Here is an 18,695-nt window from a genome sequence, read left to right as displayed (position 1 = left end):
ATGAGGCCCATGCCAGTGAAAATCTTAAGTGTTTCTTTTGATTTCTTGATCGTTTCTTCCATCTTATTAGCTTTTTCTGCAAAGGCAGTTAAAATCGGTGTGATGGTTAACCCTTACCTGCCTACTCGAAGAGAGCAAGAAGTAGCCATCAGGATTGCAGCACAACACTTCAATTCTTCTTCGCCACTCGTTCTACGATTCAACAAAACCAATGATGATCCCGTCGAAGCGTCAACAACTGGTAATTTCATTCTTTAATCACACTTTTACTCACTTCTAGCACGGGATAATAGTAAATAGATATATATATATATATATATATATATATTTACACATAAGTTCATGCATGTTGGTGCAGCTAAAGATATGGTTGACTGGGGAGCAGAAGTAATCATTGGCATAGGGGCATGGCCAGAGGTGGTGACCTTGGCAGGAGTAGGGATTGCTTCTGGGGTTCCCATTCTCTCTCTCGCAGAGACGACAACAACATCAAACCTACTTTCAACCATGCCTTTCTTGGTTCAAATGTCTTACCCAACTTCTGATGAGGTTCTCTGTCTGGCTAACATCATAAGTTCATATAATTGGAGAAAGGTTATAGTTATTTATGAGGATGACATCTATGGCAGCATTTCCTCTATTGCCACACTCTTTTCTGATGCACTCCAAGCAAATGGTTCTAAAATTGACCACCACATTGCATTTCCACCCATGCGCACAGTCCCTACTAGTGCAGCTGAGCTAATCAAGGAAAAACTACACAACATTCCTCCGCAACTATCCAAGGTGTTTGTCATCCTTAGGTCCTCTCCCCAACTTGCCAACCATCTGTTCATGGAGGCCAAAGAACAAGATTTAATGACAGCCGATCACGTGTGGATTGTGAGTGATGATATTACTGATCTCCTTGACTCCAATTTTAATCAATCATTCATCTCCTCCTATATGCAAGGTGTAATAGGAATTCGTACGTACTTCAACCAAACCACCACATTCTATCAAAATTTCTCCATTGATTTTAAAAAATATATATCAAATAATAATATTGAACCAAGAAGGTTGGCAGTCCGAGCATATGATGCAATTCATGTCATAGCTAATGCAGTGGCAGCTAGGGATAGGAATAAAAATATAACACTGTGGGAGGGAATCCTTACAAGCAACTTTTTGGGTTTAAGTGGCTTCATAAACTTAAGTACTATTGGCAATAACCTTCCTCAAGTTTGGGGCTTCTCTGCGTTTCGTGTTCTTAACGTAGTAGGAAAGAGTTATAAGGAAATAGGGTATTGGTCCAGGGGATATGGATTTTATGAAGATGAGGAAGAGCTGAGCCGATTTGGATCTACAGTGGTTCCTATGTTACGTCCAGTATTGTGGCCCGGGCATATGGAGAAGATTCCTGGAGGGTGGGGCAGATTGAAGATCGGAGTGCCAAATCATACAACTTTTGAAAAATTTGTGAAGGTGGAATATGATGATAGTGGGAAGGTAAAGGAGCCTCAAGGATTTTGCATCGAAGTCTTCAAGGAGATTCTGAAGAACTTAAATTATGATCTTTTATATGAATGGGCTCCCTTCAATGGCTCTTATGATGATCTTGTAAATCAAGTCTCCTTGAAGGTACGTACAATATACTAAAAGCCTTTGTTTATTGGTTTAAGTGAAATAATCATCCGTAATGTTGATGAAAAATTCTTATTATGCATAGAACTTTGATGCCGCAGTGGGTGACATTACAATCTTAGCTAAGAGGGCAGTGAATGTCACATTCACAGAACCATTCTTGTCATCTGGCCTTTCCATGCTAGTTCCTATCAGAACTAACCACACACCATGGATGTTCACAAAGCCATTCACCAAAGAGGTTTGGTTTCTATTCCTTGCCACCTTAATTTACACTTGTGTTGTCGTATGGTATTTGGAACACAAGAACAACCCACAGTTCCATGGAAATTGGCGCCAACAACTTGGAGCTGCACTTTGGCTCACTTTTTCTACCCTCTTTTATGCCCATGGTGAGTTACTCAAAAATATTATAACTAGCCAAACTTATATAGTTCTAGTGTAGTTAATGTAACACATGCAATTCCATCTATATTTAGTTTGTATGATTATTTAACATTGTCTCTCTATTTTCTTCACATAGGAAGGGTCTATAGTTTCTATACGAAAACAGTTATTATTGTTTGGCTCATAGTGGTGCTAATCTTGACCACTAGTTTCACAGCCAATCTCAGCTCCATTTTGACCATTGAGAAAATTGAACCAGTGCCAGCAGGGAGTAAAATTGGCTATGATGGGGATTACTTTGTCTTTAAGTACTTGCAGAATGTGTTGAATTATAAGGCTCAAAATATTATAAGAATTAAAAAATCAGAAGCCTACGATGATGCTTTTAGGAGTGGAAACATCTCAGCAGCTTACTTGGAGACACCATATCTTAGGGTTTTCCTCTATAATCATACTAAGTACACTGTCATTGGTGAGACGCACGTGCTTGGGGGATTTGGATTTGTGAGTATAATTCGCTATACATTTGAATTTACCACTGGAGTATACTTACTATTGCACATGATTCTAATTATTTAATTTTTTTTACTTAAATTAGGTTTTCCCCAAAGATTCTCCTCTAGCGGATGATTTCTCGGATGTCATATTGAAACTAACAGAGGATGGAACATTCAAGAAACTTGAAAAAGATGAATTCTCCTTCACCTTATCCAACACTCCTAGCCCAGACAATGAGAGGAGAAAGGATAGCCTAAGCACGGAGTCCTTTTGGGCACTCTTTGTCTTCACTGGTTCCATCTCGACGATAATGTTAATACTCTTCAAAGGCCACCTAATTCTTCAAAATGGGAGAAGACTATCAAATGTAATGTTTGGGCCCATGAGACAAAGTTTTAACATGGTTTGGACAATGACCAAGAAACGAAGGAAAGAAGAAGAAAAGGTGTTCCCAGTATCCTCTCAAGAAGGGACGATCCATGGACAAAATGAGATCACAATAGATATTAATCTCCCATCAAACCAGGTAGATGATGACAATAATTGAAACAATGAGATTATTAATGTTTCATTTACGTTGACTAAATGTTTAGTTTTTTTTTAGTTAGCACTAGATTTCCAACTTACGCCGACTAATCATGGAGGTGACCAGTCTGACCCCACGGAAATTTTCCACTGACCACTAGGAAAATCAGAAAGCGCTCACAACAAGTGGCTATCAGCTCAACGTTCTTAGGTCAACTGCTCATTAAGAAAAAATCATTCACTAATTCGTCGAGGCTAGGAGTACTCAATCCTTAGATGCCTGGAACTGAGAAGGTGTCAAGTCGCTACACCATTGCCCCAGGGGATATAGCTTATAAAGCTCCATTTATCTAATGTATGATATTATTGAAGGTAACACATGATATCACGGCATAATTAGGGATACAGCTCATATATTATTTATGTAGATAAATCCTTATCAATGACATAATTTGTGAAGTAGTTCATATTCATGTGGATATATGTCTAATTTGTGTTAGCATATTGTAATTACCGTATCTCAAACTTGAAGTCAACTGTCCTTTTGCATAAGCTGAGTTCACCAAGCAAAATAATATTTCCATTGGTGATCAATATGTCATTGATCATTTGATTAAGTAGTAGGAGTGCCAAATAACATCGGCCACCTACTAAATTTTGTTTTTAGCCATTAATCTAGAAAATAACAAGGACATATAATCCAAGACAACTGTTACTAAAACTATCAAAATAAACTAAATAATGGTTCAAGTACATATTCAATGTGAAAGGACAAGGCTATAACCCAAATATAAGATTGAGAATAAATAAAAAATATTTTTAAGTTCAATGAGAATTCTGAATCTAGAAGTGAATAAATCTTATAACATCTATTAATTTGCCTACCACTCACTTCAAATATATTGGAGCAAAAGTAAAGCCGTCACCTTAAATCTAGAGGCAACCAGGGGTTGTTAGATAGGAGAAATAAGAACATAACAATATGAGATACAAGAAAATGCAAGGGCAATAGTATGACAATATAAAATACAAGAAAAGAGGATCTATAGTATCACACACAATATAATCATAAATTTTGATTTATCTCTATGTATAATTATTATTCTGTAGATAGTTAATTTATAAATATATTAAATATATTGAGTGTACTTTTATTTAAATTAGGTAAATTTATTTTTAACAATATATAATGTGCTTATTTTGTTGGTATTTATTTCTCTATTTGATGGGCTTACATATTATAACACGATGGATTGTCATTACAGATAAGTCAAATAAAGTAATATAATTGATGTTAATTATGGGCTTAATTAAAGAATATGGATTTTGTGTGTAGAAACCTATTAACCCGTTTTCATTATTATTGATGGGTTGATAACAAAAATAGGTTCAAAACTATATATAGAGTTATGGTCCCCATAGGGTTAAGGTGTCGAAACTTCTTCCCATCCCATCGGAAAGAAGATTTAGGTTGTTGTCGCTCTGATATCAATTGATGATAAAAGATACATCTATATGGGAAATAATAAGAAAGTTAAAGTGAAAACGATTGGTGTTTTTAAACTTTATTTAAGAACTAATGTATTTCTGAATTTGAAAAATAACTTTTATAGTACTGTCTTTTCGATGGAATTTGGTTTCTATGTCTTAAGACAAATTTGATTTTTTTTGTTCATTTGACAATGAAAAATTTAGTATATTCCAAAATTCAGTTATGATTGGTACTAGTTCCTTAATTGATAAGTTATACAAATTAAATACCATAACTCTTACTAACAACGAAATAATGAATATAAGTAACATGGATGCAAAGCGTAATTTGATGAATGAGAATCCTTCCATATTGTAATATAGGCATTTAGTATATATATCCAAATAGTACCAAAAAAGATTAATGTCACAAAGAATTCTTGAATTCCTTAATATGTCGGACTTTAATGTCTGCATAGAATATATTAAAGGGAAAATAACTAATAAAATGAATAAAGGTGCAAATTGGTATAACGATGTCTTGAAACTAATAGATATAGATATATGTGAATTATTCCCTAAAACTTCTTGGAATAGTTAAACATACTTTATTGACTTCATAAATGATTGTTTATGATATGGTTATTTATATCTCATTCATGAGAAGTCATAATCCTTGGACATATTTAAATTCTTCAAAATTAACTTGAAAATCAACTAGGCAAAAAATTAAGGTCGTGAAATCTGATAGTGGTGGTAAATATTATGGGAGATATGAAGGCTCTGATGATGAACAATGTTCTTGGTCATTTGCAGAATACTTTGTTGAATGTGGTATCGTTCCTCAGTATACTGTGCTAGGTAATTCTCATTAGAATGATGTACCTGAGCAACAAAATCAAACCCTAAAAGATATACTAAGAAGTCTTTTCTATTTTACCAGAATCTTTATAAGATGAGACACTTAAGCCTGCAGTTTACTTACTAAATATAATACTTAGTAAGACAGTGACAAAGATCCCTTATGAATTATGGACGGATAAAAGACCTAACATTAGACAATTACATGTATGGGGATATCCAACTAAGGCTAGGTCTTATAGGCCTAATGAAAGAAAATTGAACTTAAAAACTGTGTTATTTTTGTAGGTTGTTCTAAAAGGTCAAAAGGCTTCAAGTTTTATGATCCCTCGAATAGGTCATTCTTCGAGATGGAGAATGTCAAATTTATTAAGGATTGTGGGAGCATGAATGTAAGAGAAATATCTTTTGAAGAGGAAAACATTGACAATCCAACTATGTTACTACTATTACAATTGGTAGTGATAGCATAATGATTCTCAACATTATTAGAATTGCAAATCTAGGAGTAGTGAACCAAAATATTTTTGTGTTACCTCCAACACAAATGGAGGGTCCATCCACTTAGATTAAAGTATCACCTCCTATGGTCAAGGAGTTGCCCCAACCACCTTAAGTAGAAGTATCTTTAAAGAGATCCACTATAGACAGGAGATCAACAATTTCACATGATTATATTTATCTCTAAGAATATGAGTTTGATATGGTTAGAAAGTGATTCTACATCTTTCCATGAAGTCAAACAATACTCTAATTTCAAAAAGCGAATTGAAGCCTTGATGGAAGAGATGAAGTCTATGACTAATAATGGCGTATGGGAACTTATAGAATTATCTAAAGGTGCGAAACCGATTGATTGTAAATGGATTTTTAAAACTAATTGAGATTCCAAAAGCAATGTCAAAAAGTATAAGGTTTGCCTTATGGCTAAAGGATTCACGCAGAAGAAGGATATTGATTATGTCTTCTCACTTGTTTTAATGAAACACTCTTTTAAGATAATCATGACATTTGTAGTTCTTATTTAGAATTACACCAAATGGACGTAAAGACTACTTTCTCAATAGAAAAATAGATGAGACTATATACATAGTGCAATCGAAAAATTTTGAATCTAAACTTGGAGCGCCTAGTATGTAGGTTAAAAAATCCATTTATGATCTAAAATGGTCATCTTATCAGTGACACTACAAATTTATCAACTGGTTACTTCATTTGGTTTTAAGGAAAACACCATTGATCAATGTATGTACCTCAAGTTTATTGCCAAGCAATAATAAGGCTTTGGCGCATGAAACAAATTATTTCTATCATGTCATTTTGAAATTAAAGATCTTGGTAATGCAGTTTTTATGTTAGCATACAGATATATCATGATTGTTCAAGAGGTATACTTAGATTATTACAAAAGACCTACATTGAAAGGGTACTCAGTAGGTATGACATGCAAGATTGTGCACCTAGTAACACCCCTATGGTAAAAGGTGATAAATTTAGCTTGCAGCAACATTCATAGCTAGAATCTTACGATTATAACAGCTAGAATCTCTAGCAAGCATGAAAACAAAGTATGAAGTAAATCTTTTGCTATTCAAGCAACCAACAAAGTCAGCATATGAATCTTCAATCATCTCCAATTGACTAGATTTCTGATACATGAGTATGAAATCCTTTGCTCTATGTAAATATCGCATAATCCTCTTACGATTATAACACGCAAGATTGTTATTATGCATAAGCCCGCTAAAGTGATATAATTGATGTTGAATCATGGGTTAAATTAAAGGATATGGATTTTAATCATGAGTAGAAATTTGTTAACCTATTTCCGTTATTATTGATAGGCTGATAACGTAAATGGGTCTAAAGCTATATATAGGGCTATGGTCCCCGTAGGGTTAAAGTGTCAAAACTTCTTCTTATCCCATCGAAAAGAAGATTTAAGGTTGTCTTTGCTCTGATACCAATTATAAAGTTTATGAACTAGGAATTGTACACCGTATATGAATCCAAAAAGATTCAAACAATTCGAAAACAGAATCTAGCATTGATGTGTATAGCAAGCATGTTAACAAAATCAAAAAATTATAAATTGAACCTGAATCAAGAGTCGTCGTCATCTTCTTGTAGTCGTTGGAACAATCTGAAGATCAAAACAAACACCTTTACGGGTTGGTTGATCTATAATTTTCATCGTTTTCGATTTCGTTAACATGCTATACACATCAATGCTAGATCCTATTTTCAAATTGTTTGAATCTTTCTAGATTTATATACTGTGTACAATTCCTCGTTTAGAAATCTTCCAGATTTTATGTATATGATATTGATAATAGTATCAAGATCCCCCTATAACATGATTAACACCAAATAGGTAAATGCACTAGTAAATGGTTTGAGATTTCAAAAGTTTCTTTTGTTCATGTATATCAGTAGAGAAAGTTCATATAGAAAGAATTAATAATCACAAATTACCAGCCTGACTAAGAGTGGGAATTTTAACTATGGAGAATGAATAGTTGCACAATCCTTACAGTGTCATGTGTGTACCATGCATCAGTAGACATAAGAGAAAATAAAAACTAAGAGAAAATATACATCACCAAGGAGAAGCAGATCCTATCTTGCTGAGGGAGATCTTGATGCTAAGCTTCCATCTCTAGACAACTTTGATTTCTCTTTTGGAGTGCTAGAAATGAGCTAGACCGACAATAGCTAGCTCGAAGAGTCTCATCCATAGAACTAGAAGATCTTGCAATGGACCTTCTCAGAAACTTCTAAGCAGCTGGAGAAAGAGTTCGCAGACTCGGGCTGGCACTACCTCCTCTAGCAGGCGATGGCAGCAACGGTTTCTTAAACATCTTGGACCTTTTCCCTCACCTTTCATGCAGCTTCCCTTGCCAGGGATGAGCTTAATTCACGTCTCAAGATGAAGACAATCGAATTCGAAAATGAGGTCAGTCACTACTTCCTCCTATATCAACAGGTGACTCCTCAAGGTCCAATCTCAGAGGGGTTCCCTCGATCTCTCCCCACGTCATGAAGGGGTATTCATGGACACCAGGGCCAGGGGAAAGCGTCCTGACAAAGCTGAATCGATTATCAGCTTTCTTGGTAGTTGGTGGAATCCACATACACGGGGTTCGGACTTCGGCGTCTTCCACAAATCTTCCAAGCCATACATTTTTTATTTCTCAGCTTCCCGATCCGCAAACGGCCGCGCAGCACCAACAGGAGTAGTTCCAGCCACAGGGGGTGTAAAGGATAGCAACAGCTGCCTCATCCTTTGTAGGCTTGGCTTCGGCTGCTGATTTTCCATGAAGCCGGTCGATCTGCTTGGTGAGGCTCTTTAGTCGCTCGGAAGCCTCCCCCATTTCTGAGGGTATTATACATGAGGAGATTCTTAGCCGTGTATTTCCAACCCTCCAGCGTGCACTCGGGTTGACCAGTGCTACTGTACCCATCTGTTATCCGGTCCCTCTTCTCTTCTTCTAGGGTTTGCAAAGTCGGTTCCTTCTCGCCTTCCAACATGTGGGCGAACTTCTCTCTTTTCTTTCGATTGACTTTCTCCATGATCTTGGAAAAACTCTCGTTGTCCTTGCTGCTGTACCGGCAGAGGAAGTCGTCCAGTGCGAGAGAGCCAGGGGATCATCAGGCGCGGCCGCATGACGAGTCGAGGGCGTGGAGCCGAAGCGAGTGCCGAGTGATAGGAACCGCATCTTGTCGCATCGCGGCAAAAGGTTACGTTCATCTGGGGAATTCATAGCAGGACATGAGTCCGTCCCCCTCAGAGGGTGGGAATTGTTGTTAGAAGATATGTCCAAAATTGATCTTACCTTATTATAATAAAACAATCATCCTAATTAACTCATCGCTCGTGGGAGAGCAAGGGTCGATTCCGACAAAGAAGAGATGATCAAATCTAATAACGATGAGCAGTTCATTATTTTAAATAAATAAATAAATAAAATACGACAAAGATAACAGATTAAGAATATTTAAAAATTAATTTTAATTATTGATGATTTATTAGGTTTGAATTATAATTATAATTATATTTATTATTGTTTTATATTTATTACTTATTATAATTATAGTAATATATTATTATATTTATCATAATATTTTTTTTATAAATTATTTTAAATATAAATAATTATCTTTTATTTTTTATTTTTTTTATTTTTTTCTTTCACGCACTTAGCAATTCCGCTCCCACCTCCCCACACACCAACGTCTTTTCTTTTCGTCTTTTCTTTTCTTCCTCCTGTGACTGTCTTCTTTCTTCTTTGTTTTTCTTTTTCATTTCCCTTCTCCGTTTTCCATCTGCTTTTCCTTCTGACCCACAGCTCAGCGTAGTTTCTTTTTCTCCTTAAATAATTCTTACGTTTCAATGTCACCATTTGTCGCATCTTCAATGTTCCCTTTAGTTCTTGAATACTATGAAAAAAGTGGGTTTAAGAATACTAATAATAGCACGTTTCGATTTATCTTTATAATCATAAAAAATTTTTATAAGGTTGAATCGATGATCTAAAATTAATCTATTAAATGAATTGAATACTTAATATAAATTTTAAAAAAATATCCTCGTGTATTACTATCGACAAAACCTATGTTTGTAAAATCATGATCTTAGATCATAGGATCGTACGATTCTATAATTCAGAGGCATAAATCAATCCAGAATCGTACAAAATTGATTTTTACAGTAAGATCATAACAGAATTAGTAGGATCGAAATAGAATAGGTAAAATTGTAATAGGAGGTGGAAACTTTGAGAGATCATAATTTTTAACTTTGATTGAACCACGAGACTTATAATATATCAAATTAAAACTCGTTTAGAGATCTTTAATAAATTTCAAAATTTATCTTTAATCATCCTATTTCAAATCCAAAAAATATCATTTAAATTCTTTTTAAAACCTAAAAGACTTTTTTATTATTTTTTTATTATCTTTTTTTTCATTTTGTTAGGATTTTAAATTATTTAAATATATATATTTAATTATTTTTGAATTAATTTTTAATTAATAATATTTATTTTTTTCTTAAAATGATAAATTTTTGGATACCTATTATATAATATTACATGATAATCAGCTTTATAAGGTTAATTTTGACATTTTTTTTTATGTGTTTTTCCTTAATTAAAAAAAATGATAATGACAGCTATCTCCTGCTTCCTCATCAAGGCACCGCCCTCACCACCTTATCTCTCTCCTCCTCCTTTATTCTTATTCTTTCATCTTTTTAGTCTCCACGAGCGGGATCAATTGGTTAGATATTTACAATTTATCAATGAAATCGTGGGATCGAAGGTCACCAGTTATATTCAGGGATAAAATTCTGGTCTGTTACATCAAAAATTCCTTCGACCCCCAATCACCTATCCTACCCAGTATTAATCATAATTTACTTCTTTTGAAATTTTATGGGGCCTGGACCATGGAACCGCTAGGATGACAGTTCCACTTTTTACCAATTCTTCCATCTTTTTATTCTGAACATCCGGATGCACTCCTCTCGTCTTTTCTCCCTTCACTCTACTAAGCTCACCTTTCATGTTTTTCCTATAGCAAGTGCAACATCACTTTTCTTCTTTTTAATTTCACAGACAACAAACTACTTTCTTTTCTTTATCTTCCCCTCCTTTTCTTATCCTACTTCTTCCTCTCTGACAGTAGCCACTTTACAGAGCTTTTCCTTTACTAAGTGTTGTTTCTTTTCAACCATCTTTTAGTCGGCCAACAACAAATGTTTCTTTGAGGTTTTTTCCAGCACGACAAATTTTATTCATTTCCTCCTTTGCTCTAGCAATTTCAGCCACTAAAATTGCAGCTTCTTTCTCTGCTAGACTGCTACTCCTTTTTTTAGTGACAAATCGGATTCTGACCTTCAAATGATAGCTCATCATCTCCTTCTTCTAGTTTCAATGGAAAAAGTTGAGAATAATGTTAAATCTATCATATCATTATTCAACAATTTCCTGTTGAGTTTATTGAAAGATAATGATTACAAAAATAGTAATTCAAGATATTTAAAATTGATTTTAATTATTGATGATTTATTATGTTTGGATTACAATCAACACCATATTTATTATTATTATAATTATCATAATATGTTATCATATTTATCATAATATTTTTCATATACATTTTTTTAAAAAAAGGTACATGTATATAAAATCAATTTGAGAGATAAAAACTCACAAACGCATATCAGGCATACAAAATGTCAAGAAGTTAAGCCTCTACAGCTGATATAAACTCCATAATCCACACTCAACACTCAAAACCTGCCTATAATCAAACATCACATGGGCACATGCCACCCATTGAAATGTTCACACCATCTATCTTGCATGCAACAATATAGTCAATCCACTTCACAAGTGTCATTACACGAACATAAGTTCATATCGGCCTTTGCATACACATCAAAGCTATAGCAATGCATCTTACTTAGACAAACCAAACACTGTGAAGCTCATACAGATAACCATAACATGGTGAAATCCAAGACCAATCAACAATGCAAACGGCATGTGTCTTCCTTAGGCAATAACACGGACAAATCCAACAACTTCGAATCAACAACATTGAGAGCTCGTTCACGGACACCAATAGAACATGTTGGCAGTTACAAAACATGAACAGCAATCACAAACTCAAATCAGTCATTTCCCCTCATGATATAGCTATCACCAACCAAAACCATGCAAAGCCAAATAAGAAGCATTATGTTGGCTTAAGATCCACAAACTGATGGCAATAGATCTGAATTTTGTGAAAAATCTAATCAACATCTAGAGCAACCCCTTGATACTAGCTTTTATTGTGAGCTTCCCATATGAAGTAGATCATGCTTAAAATGTCTAGGTATCGAGTCTTTGTTTTCCAGCTACCATCTTTGTAGTTCCACCCAAGGACCTGCTATAATTCATCAAAGGAGTGAAAAATCAAATTAATATTCAACCATTGCTTTACTTTGCTCCACAAACCACAAGCTATAGAGCATTCAAAGAACAAGTGATGATTTGATTCTTCTTGATGTTGGCACAATACATATTTTTTGTTCGGTTCATATTTCATTATATCCTTGATTCTTAGTTTACCATTTGCTAGCATCTATAAGATGAACCGATGCTTTGGAATGATCTCTGGTCTCCATACTATAGAATTCCAAGCCACCTCTGAACCCCTTGGCATGTAGAATTGATAAGCTTTTGCAACTCCTTTTCCTTCACCAACAAACCAATCTATCAGTGTCATGTTTGCTCTACCAGTTCCATTTGAGGCTTTTAAGATCTTGTTCTAGATTTCTATAAGTCTCTTGATCAAGGGTGAGTCTGAAGCCTTTATTTCCCATATCCCAAAATCAACCCCTTTAATATAATGTTGATGCAACCACTTGACCCATAATAAGTATGTTTTGACATTGATATCCCATAATATCTTACTTAACAAAGCCTCATTCTATGCAAGAAGATCCCTAAGTCCATAACCCTCATCTTATTTTGATAAACAAATTTTCAACCAAGATATAGGTAGGTGCTTTGAAGACCAAACAAACATACGATAAATTGCTTTGATCTTGTCAAGTACTCCACTAGGAATTAGAAGCATTGAGAGCTAAAAACAAGCCACATCTTGAAGAACCGTACCCACTAATTCCAAAAGTCTAGCATATGATAAAATATGCTTAGATAGAAATTTATCCTTAGCTTTTGTGTCACCAATGGGATACTTAAGTACCTGAAAGGAAATGAATCTTCTTAGAACCCCATGAGACCAAGAAGTTCTCTCTTTAAACTTGCATCCACTCTGGCCATATAAACTTGTGTCTTTTGAGGGTTTTCCCATAGTCCCGAAATCCCTTCAAAGTGGTCCAAACATTGTAATATGTGTTGTGTAAATGATATATCCGCTTGACAAAATAACATTAAATTATCCGCATAAACAAGATGTGTAATGTCCACCTCCTTGCACATTGGGTGATAATGAAAAGATGACAATGTTGTGATCATCTTGAGTTTCCTTGATAACACTTTAATACATAGGTCAAATAACAAGGGAGAGGGGGGGTCCCCTTTGCCTAAGTCCTCTTTTACCACTAAAGAAACCATATATGTCACTATTTAAAGAAATTGAATAAGATACCCTAGTGACACATTCCTTTGCAATATTGTTAGGAAAAATCAAAACCAACGAGTACCGACATAAGGAAATCCTAATCCACCATATCAAAGCTTTTTTCAAGTTCACTTTAATTATGCATCTAGGAAAAACTCTTTTGCGTGCATACTTCTAGAGCAATTATTGGGTCAAATATATGTTATCACCTATATAATATCCCTTGATGAATGTTACTTGAGCTAGATCCAATAAAAAATCCAAAATCTCTGATAACCCCAGCAAGTATCTTCGAAATGACTTTGTAGAATATATTGCAGCAAGAAATTGATCTATAATCTGAAACCCCCACAACATGGTCACCTTTTGGCACGAGTGAGATTAAAGAGTGATTCCATTATTTGAGTAGACAACCACTTTGAAAAAATTCTTGCTTTTCACAGCTGTAATAAAATTATTACCAATAATATCTCAAGATGAAGTAACGAATTTCAAACCGTAGCCATCCAGGTCCAGGGCTTTTTCACACCTAACATCATATAATGCAGCCTTTATAAGATTGAAGTTCAACCAGCTTGTATAAATTCTCAGATTGTCTCATGGTTAGCTTCCTTCTCATGAGCTCATTACTGTCTAGAATTTTGCATGCCTCCTTGTAACCGAGTAAGCCATGGAAACAATCAACAAATTTCTCTACAACTTCACCAATACTTGTGGTTTGTTCCCCATTCCATTTTTGAGTGTAATGATTGCATTTCTTTTGTTATTCCTTTTCCCCACATCATGAAAAAAATTTGTACATTTGTTCGCACTCTTCAAGTAGACATTATTTGTCCTTGTTGATAAAATTATCTTTCTGTCTCAGCTAATAAGTGGCTTGCTTCCTTATGTGATTGTACTCCATAAGAGTTGGACCACCATCTAGAATGTTTCTTTATACCTCCTCCAACTCTTCCTTCGCCCTTCTTGCCTTCTCTAAAATGTGCCCAATTTTTTTCTTTTTTAGCTCTCTCAAGCATCCTTTCAGACGGAACATCTTTGTCTTGAGAACATATAGTGCATTTCCTATTAGCGGGGCTGCCATGAGTCCTTCACAACCTTCTCAAAATCTTGATGCAATGACCACATATTGATGAATTTAAAGGCTCTATTTGGTGGCTGATCCTTGGCTAATGTGTGTACAATGGCACATGAGTGATCCGAGAGACATCTCGGTGCCATAAACTCCATATACGTATCAAAATCTACCATCAACCAAAAGGAGTTAACCAAAGCTTTATCTAGCTTGCAAGAAACGTTACCATTAGACCATGTAAAGCGACATCCAATGAACAGGAGATCCACCAAACCACAAGTTTGTGCAAAAATTTATAAGTCTCGTATTTCATGATTTATAACTGGAGATCTCCCTTACTTTTCATAAATAGATAATAAGAGTTAAAGTCTCCCATAATCATCCATCCATCGGAAATGGTACCTCCTAGATCAGTGAGTGCTTCCCATAAAGGTCTTCGTGAGACTATTGAATGCAACCCATAGACAAAAGTCACCAAGAAGCCTCGATTACACATGTGACATCAAACATAACAATATATGTACTCATCAATAGTCATAATAACATTCATATCCACCCTCTACAAATCCCAAAGAAGCAGTATACGACCATGGTTAGAAAAAGCAAAGTTGTGTGTATGCCCCATACCTGAAAACTTTCTCCCTAGAATCAGCTCTAAAGAGTTCTCATTAAGCTTTGTCTCCAATAGTGTCATAACTTGAATATCTTTGTGTTGAAGGAGGTGATGCACTCCTCTATGCTTTAGGGACTTGTTAAAGCCCCTAATGCTCCAAGCAACTACCTTCATTGGGCACCTCAGCGGCTGCTCGCGCTCAAAGTTGTCACCCACTCCTTAGTATCATTGTGTCACCACCTGCAGTCCCACTTACACTTGAAGACGTAACTGACCGTAAGGATGATGTTGACACCTCAGATGTGTTATTGATCGTCTCTCTTGTTGCCATGGTGCTTTGTTCAGCCGAAGAGGCCGAACTTCCAAAGCTGGAATGTGCATAATGGGCAGCATGCGATGGTTGCTCCTCTGTAGTTCGTGTTGCCTCCTCTCCAATGCATGTGGGTATAGGTTGCATCTCAACAACCCCTTGGACGTCAATGTGGTCAACAACTTGAACTCCAACATGGTCAACAACTACTTGGACTCCAACATCTTGGACTTTAACATTGTCATCAACAACTCCTTAGACATGTTGGTCAACAACACCTTGGACTCCAACTTGGTCAACAACTCTTTGAACTCCAATGTCGTCGTCAATGGGTGGTTCAATAGCCACCAGAATCGGACTCTGAAGTTCCACTATTGCCAATTCATTATGCACTTTTAGAATTCTAACATTTATTCATTGATGTGTTTGTCTCCATTGTTGCATAGTATGGTCCCTAGTCCTCGTCCTTCCTCAACCCCTTACTAATTGTGATCTTTGTCTCCCAAGTCCTTGGCCATTCCTATTATTTTGCATATTCTGTGTCAGTTGGTTGTGTTGCTGTTTGAACTGGCCAGCACCTTCGTGGCAAGTCTCTGATCGGTGGCTAACCTTCTTATAGATTTGACAAAAATCCGGCATCATTTCATAGATAACTCATAGGTCTACTTGTACTCTAGTGGGTAAAGTAATAGGCACCTCATAAACTCTTTTCTCAAAGAATAGAATCTCCACCAAGAGTTGCGCATATTCCAAGCGTTCTCTTGTTCGTGTTAGATTATCAGTGTACAATGACTTTCCTAATTCTAATCCAATCATACTTAATACTTTTTGAGTCCAACAATCTGGTGGTAGGCTATGAATTTGAATCCAAGTATAAACAACTCATCCATCTTCATTGAGAAGAAAATATTTTAGTATGATCGTCAAAAAGATTGACATGCCAAAGATAAAGTAGGGTCCTCCTTGCAAGACTTTTTGTTGATAGTGTTGGTGCAACCTTAGGTCAAGGTTGACCTGGTTGACCCGAATCGAGTTGACCTGACTCGAGTTGTATTTTGATATTTGACAAGAACAGAAGAGTTGTATTTTGATAGGAGATTGTTGGTGCAACCTTAGGTCAAGGTTGACCTGGTTGATCTGACTCGAGTTGACCTGACTCAAGTTGTATCTTGATGTTTGACAAGAACAGAAACTTGGGAGGTTGTGGGTGCAACCCTTGGTCAAGGTTGACCTGGTTGACCTGAGGTGAGTTGACTTGGCACGGAAAAGTCCAAGCAGGGAGCTTGGCACGGGAAAAGTCCAAGCAGGGAGCTTGGCACGGGAAAAGTCCAAGCAGGGAGCTTGGCACGGGAGAAAGTCCAAGTATGGAGACTTGGCACGGAGAAGTTCAAGTATGGGAACTTGGCAAGTGGAAGTCGAAGAGGGCTCGGTAGCTCGTTCTCCGGACTATGGTCAGAGAGGGCTCGGTAGCTCGTTCTCTGGATCGGATGTGGAAGTCGGAGAGGGCTCGGTAGCTCGTTCTCCGGACTAGGTCAGAGAGGGCTCGGTAGCTCGTTCTCTAGATCAGGAAGGCAGATGGAAAATCCTGGTGAGTGAAGCCAGGTGAAAATCCTGGTGAGTGAAGCCAGGTGAAAGTCCTGGTGAGTGAAGCCAGGCAGATGGAAAGTCCTGGTGAGTGAAGCCAGGCAAACGGAAAAGTCCTGGTGAGTGAAGCCAGGCAGATTGGAAATCCTAGTGAGTGAAGCCAGGTGAAAACCCTAGTGAGTGAAGCTAGGTGAAAGTGAAAGTCCTGGTGAGTGAAGCCAGGCAGTTGGGGAAAGTCCTGGTGAGTGAAGCCAGACAGTTGTGAAAGTCCTGGTGAGTGAAGCCGGGCAAGGAAAAATCCAGATTGATCAAGGATGATCGGACATCTGGTGTTGAGAAGGTCAAGTAGGTCAAGGGAGTGACCGGATACTTGGCACGAAGAGAAAAGTCCAAGTGGGTCAAAGGGATTGACCGGACACTTGGTGGGGAGTCTTAGCAGGTCAAGGCAGTGACCGGATGCTAAGCATGATGTACCAATAGGTCAAGGTTGACCGGATGTTGATGTGGGAGACTTGGGACTTGGTATTGGGAAAAACCAAGCTCTGGATCGATCTGGGGACCGATCTAGTGATAGGGCTGATCGGTCTGGTGACCGATCAGTAACCAAACAGAATGGTTCTGTGGGTTATCTGATCGGTCTGAAGACCGATCAGGAAGTAAACAGAAGAGAAGAAGGAGAAAGGCTGATCGGTCCAGGGACCGATCAAACTCCTCCTGGACCGATCAGCACATAGCCTGATCGGTCCAGGCTTAGCCTGATCGGTCCCCAAGACCGATCAGGGACAGTGGGGACCGATCAGGTTGGAGCCTGATCGGTCCAGGACTAGCCGTTGTGAGTGACAACGGCTAGATCTCGGTCTTCTGTGTCTTCTTCTGCTTTTACAAGTTTGCAGGTTCAGCTATATAAAGAGTCGAGCGACTCTACAGGCTGTTCTTCTTGCTTCTGCAAGTTCTTCCAGGTTTCTTCTGCGAGCTTTGCTGAGCTCATACTTCTTGAAGCTTCGCGTGAGCTTCCTCGACTTCTTCGACTGGTTTCAGCTGCTGCTGTGATTCTGTGAAGTTGGTGCTTCATCTACAGATTTCAGTCGACGACGAGAAGGCAAGCAAGAGTTGTTACATTCATCTTTATATTTGTATCTTGCTGTGCTTCTTGTACTTGTACTCTGATCTTGCTGTTGCAAGAGTTTGTGGTGAGGTTTCTCCACCCAGAAGGAGTTCTTATTAGCCGGTTTTCCGGGGACTTATCCACCGACGGATTGATAGGCTTCGTCCACCTTACGGACACGCCGAGGAGTAGGAGTTTCATCTCCGAACCTCGTTACATCGCTGCGTCTAAGGTTTGATCTTCTCGTTCTCGTTTCTATTATATTATTTCCGCTGCGCTAACCTAATTCGTAGGAAGAAACGAGAAATTTGAGTCGGCTATTCACACCCCCCCCCTCTCTAGCCGCAATCCATCGATCCTAACAAGTGGCATCAGAGCAAGGTTGCTCTTCAACGGATTAACACCCAAGGGAGCACAAGCTAGAGAATGGAGTTATTTGGAGAAGACGTCACAATTCCACCTTTCTACGATCGCGACGACTTCGCGTTTTGGAAGGTAAGAA

At 37.2% G+C, this 18,695-nt stretch overlaps 1 protein-coding gene and 1 pseudogene across 1 annotated transcript; one reads left to right on the top strand and one right to left on the bottom strand.

Annotated features, from left to right (window-relative positions):
- On the top strand, positions 1-3,055 carry LOC122044158 (glutamate receptor 2.7-like). Its single transcript, XM_042604692.1, has 5 exons — positions 1-241; positions 359-1,620; positions 1,709-2,015; positions 2,147-2,514; positions 2,609-3,055. Exons 1-5 carry the CDS (start codon positions 1-3, stop codon positions 3,053-3,055), a joined length of 2,625 nt encoding a protein of 874 aa, XP_042460626.1.
- Positions 70-9,012, bottom strand: LOC122044157 (annotated as a pseudogene).
- Positions 9,013-18,695: the final 9,683 nt, after the last annotated feature.

The sequence above is a fragment of the Zingiber officinale genome, chromosome 2A (genome assembly GCF_018446385.1).
Source record: "Zingiber officinale cultivar Zhangliang chromosome 2A, Zo_v1.1, whole genome shotgun sequence".
NCBI classification, from domain to species: domain Eukaryota; kingdom Viridiplantae; phylum Streptophyta; class Magnoliopsida; order Zingiberales; family Zingiberaceae; genus Zingiber; species Zingiber officinale.
This window is presented reverse-complemented; position numbering and strand designations above follow the sequence as displayed.

Excerpts from the sequence above, each read along its gene's own strand:
- LOC122044158 (XM_042604692.1), top strand. The coding sequence starts at position 1 with ATGAGGCCCATGCCAGTGAAAATCTTAAGTGTTTCTTTTGATTTCTTG. Across the intron at positions 242-358 it reads CGTCGAAGCGTCAACAACTG|CTAAAGATATGGTTGACTGG; the intron begins GTAATTTCATTC and ends ATGTTGGTGCAG. Across the intron at positions 2,016-2,146 it reads TACCCTCTTTTATGCCCATG|GAAGGGTCTATAGTTTCTAT; the intron begins GTGAGTTACTCA and ends TTCTTCACATAG.